The sequence below is a fragment of the Solanum pennellii genome, chromosome 1 (assembly GCF_001406875.1).
Source record: "Solanum pennellii chromosome 1, SPENNV200".
NCBI classification, from domain to species: Eukaryota; Viridiplantae; Streptophyta; class Magnoliopsida; order Solanales; family Solanaceae; genus Solanum; species Solanum pennellii.
The window spans coordinates 74557632-74561675 of NC_028637.1; the positions used below are offsets into that span (position 1 = coordinate 74557632).

Genomic DNA, 4044 nt, shown 5'->3' on the forward strand with positions numbered 1-4044 from the left:
TCGAAAAACTATAGATTTTATCCACAAGCACATGTAAGAATGATTCTTTACAAATATTTAAAATTTAAAATGCATAAATGTAATTATTAATAATTTGAAATTAGAAAATCTTGTAGGCATTAATTGTTTTGCATGTCTTATACACTATTTTTATGATTGTATTTGTCTCATTTTCTAAAGCAAAAAACACACCCTTCAATCAAATATATTCTTAAAATAAAATTACAAATACAAAGATAAAGTATCATATATAGGAGCAAGTTTAGCATAACGCAACCAACGAAAAATAGAAAAATTCTAAGACAATCTTTTTCCTGTTTTTTCTTGATAATGCAAATTGAAACAAAGTTTTAGAAATAAACATTCAACTTTTGACCATAAAAAATTAAAATATTTGGAAGACAAGTTAATGGAAGTGATATTTAACTACATAAATGGAGGGGTCTTACCATAATTCCAATCTCGACAAATAAGTAAAAGAAAAAAATACATCAAGCTTCGATACTTTAGTAGAATCATACTATGCCTTGTAATCTTGACATAAATCTTCTTGCCTTGAAATTTTCTTCATTTGATTAAAGCTTCTCTAGTCTTCCACACACAAAAATTGTATCACATATAAATCTTCCTATAAAAATAATGTTAAAAGATTGTATTTATAGGAAAAAATATAGCTTTGGAATATGAAGATTCACTTACAAAGTTGAAAGGTCAAGTGTTACAAAAATTTAAGACAAATATTAATTAAGAACATAAATTAATTTAGAAGATAAATCATATACATGTATCTATTTAAAGGGTAAATTTTTCAAGAAAATAAATTAAATTAGATATTTTATTAAGAATTATTCTAAAGAAGTGCAAAAGTCATTAACATTTCCATTAAAATAATGTAACTTAATATTTAAATTAAATAGTTAAATATTTTTTTAATATTTTAATTTATAATAAGGGTAAAATCGTAATTCAACTTTTAACTTTTTTTGTTCCCTCTTATAATAATATATGATATATTTGTATGTTTTCTCCATTTGCATTTTTTTTCAATAAAACCCACCCTTTATTTGCTTTTTGCGCTTAAAGCCCCAACAGACCTTAGAGTTGTTTTCTGTTTTACGCTTTTTATACCATTAGGTATATATTATGGCGAATTCTTCAGAAAAAATTGTCACTTCCACAATGGAATCTGAAAAGTGAGATCTTGAGCTACTAAAAGCTTTTGCTTCATAAATTTGCTCACTTCCAACATTAGATGCATTCACAGGTATTTACAAATCAATTTCTTTTTTGGATATAAAGCAATATCATTTTCTTGCATAGTAAAGACAATTAAACACTGCCCAAGTTATAGTCTAAGATAAGAGTTAAAGCAGAATGGACCTGAGTGATTGTCACTTGATCCCTCAAAAATTGTAGATCCGCAACAAGAACTTCTAAGCTGGCTTTTGCATTTTCCATGTTTTTCTTAGGAAGGGTAGTAGCCTGCTCCATCAAACATGCAACAATATCTCTTGATTAGCACTACAAATATGACAGTATTCAAGGATACAGGAAGGTCTCGTTTCAATTACCAGACAGATACCTCTTCACATGAATACTCCAGCATAACATTTGCCCCAAGCCATAGACACACCGAATCAGATTCTTCAATTCTTGCCCGAGAATAAATCCCTTCTGACACTTCAAAATCAGCAATTAGGGCCTGCAACCAAGCAGCAAACCAGAGGAATAAACTTAATGGAAGGACATTTCAAATGAATAATCAAGGAAACAAAATTGTGGCCAAACTATATTACGTGGACTTCTCATCTGTGTTGATACCATTTTCGTTAAGGTGTAAGAGTCGTATACTACTTCAACCTTCTAAAAACACCAAAAAGCTATCAAAAATAGAATATAACTGTACTGCACTTCAGTATACACATTTCAGAATTTGTTCAGTTCATGTTCAATTCATACGTGAAGTACACCATCGACCAATTAACAAACAAATTCCTCAATTCTTGCTAGATCAGTTAAGCATTCAGAAATACACAAACTAAATTCTTACAGAGATGGTGTCAGCAATGTGGCCATTTATTGAATATCGACCTTGAGTTAATATTCTTATAATAATTAGAAATAATTTTTTTTTCTTTTTCATAGCTTCCTAATTCTAACTTTACACATATCATATTTAAGAACACAAGATCAAAGAACATATTAATATATTCTACGTACTTTTAAGTTTAAGATCATAAGATCCAAAAGTCTTTTTTATTTTCTTAATTCTTGTCTAGTCAAAATCAAACAAACAAATTAAAACAATAGGAGAATAGGCATCTCCAACTCTACACTCTATTTTACACTCCAAATATAGAGTTCTCTATTTTTTTCAGACAACCAACTCCAACCCAATTCTCTATTTTACTCTCTAAAACAGAATTTTTTTCTGTCCTCAATATTATATTATTATTTATGTTTCCTTTTGGTTTTGTTATTCCATAATGTAAATCTTTTCTTTCTTTTTTTTATGAATAATCGTCCTACATAATTTCATCTAATATAAAATTTAATTTTTTGAAATTTTTATTTAAAATTAAATTATATATTATTCTAAATTTCTAAAGAACAACTACGAATAATTGAAAAAAGAAATCAACAAGTACAACCGCAATCACAGTCAAACTTCTTTAAATCATACACTAATTCCTTTTCTGAATATCGTTAAATCTAGAAACGACTTATCGGATTACTAAATTATTGTTGTGATTTTAAAAATTATTATGTTATGCATTGTGTCTATCGTTATCTTGTATTTAAATTATTATGTTATGTATTATATTTTTAAATTAAAAATTTTATCTTATCATTTAAATTTTGTGCATTCTTCATAGTGGAAATTAATATAACATCAAATTGTATCACAAAGTGACGAAAGTTAAGGAAATATGCAAAATATTATTAATTCGAGATGAAAGTAGTATATATAAAATAAAATATTTTTAAAATGTTATATTAAATTTAAAAAGAATTGCATATATTAGAGATTTAATTAATAGCCTTGTATTAAAGATAATGTTAATAACCAAAAAGTAGAAATAATAATATAATATTCAAAAAGTAAAACAAAGAGCATGAATGGTAAAATAGAGCAGGGTTGGAGATGGTCATAGTTCTCTAATAACATTTTATTGCACCAAGGCCTACTAAAGAGCTTAATCCATATATATATATACATTATAAAAATATAATTTTTATTATGTACAATTTTTTTTTTCATAGAAAAAAATTAACACATAATTTGTTCTCAGTAAAAATTTGAGGCCTCGCCTAAGGCATATGCCTTAAAAATCAAAGTTGACCCTGCCCTTAATGAACAATAAATAAAATGACAATTTTACTATTTCATCCTTTAAATGTAATTAATTCAATGTTTTGAATAAGAATAAAATTAGGGACGAAGTACAAACTAATCTATTAAATTTTTAAACAAGATGAATAAAACTAAAGTAAAAATCATTCCCTCAAGTATAAGACAATTTTATTAAGTTTCAATTTAAATAGTTAATGATATTGCAAATTTTTGTGGAGCCCAGGTGGTGATGATAGCATAAGCATCAAAGGATGCTAGCCCCATTAAGACTTCGTTTTTTTTGTTATTAGCCACATATTGAGAAGAATCTCTTTTTATTGATATCATGGCTTTGTTTGATCCAAAAGTTGATCCTTAATGCACTATGTCAAGAAGCAAAATGAAAACAATGGTAGAAAGTGAAGTAGAGTGGAAATGTTTTTTGTGGTAAAATTAAAGGGAGGTGAAAAATGGCCCATGATTATAAATTGCAAAAGCATTTGTATTGAAGAAAAAATTGCTTGAATAAGAAACAAGTGCTTAAATACACAAAAGGGCAAAAACTGAAACATATATTGATGGATATTTATGGGTGTGCACCAAAGAAAAGAGAAGTGGTTGAAGATACCTGAGAAAGGGCATAATTGCATTAGGGAGGAATAGTCACTATAAATGTACCCTCCCCCCCCCACCCCAACCCCGCCTTAAAC

General features: G+C 27.5%; 1 protein-coding gene across 1 annotated transcript in view; it reads right to left on the reverse strand.

Annotated features, from left to right (window-relative positions):
• Nucleotides 1–1015: 1015 nt before the first annotated feature.
• The window catches only part of LOC107015514 (probable prefoldin subunit 3), a gene marked incomplete at its 5' end in the record, with an annotated part of 34989 nt that continues 31960 nt past the window's right edge, over nt 1016–4044 (reverse strand). Inside the window, 2 exons of the mRNA XM_027912233.1 lie at nt 1016–1482; nt 1583–1702. Coding sequence (XP_027768034.1) covers nt 1330–1482; nt 1583–1702 — 273 coding nt within the window. The remainder of the gene's footprint in view (nt 1483–1582; nt 1703–4044) is intronic.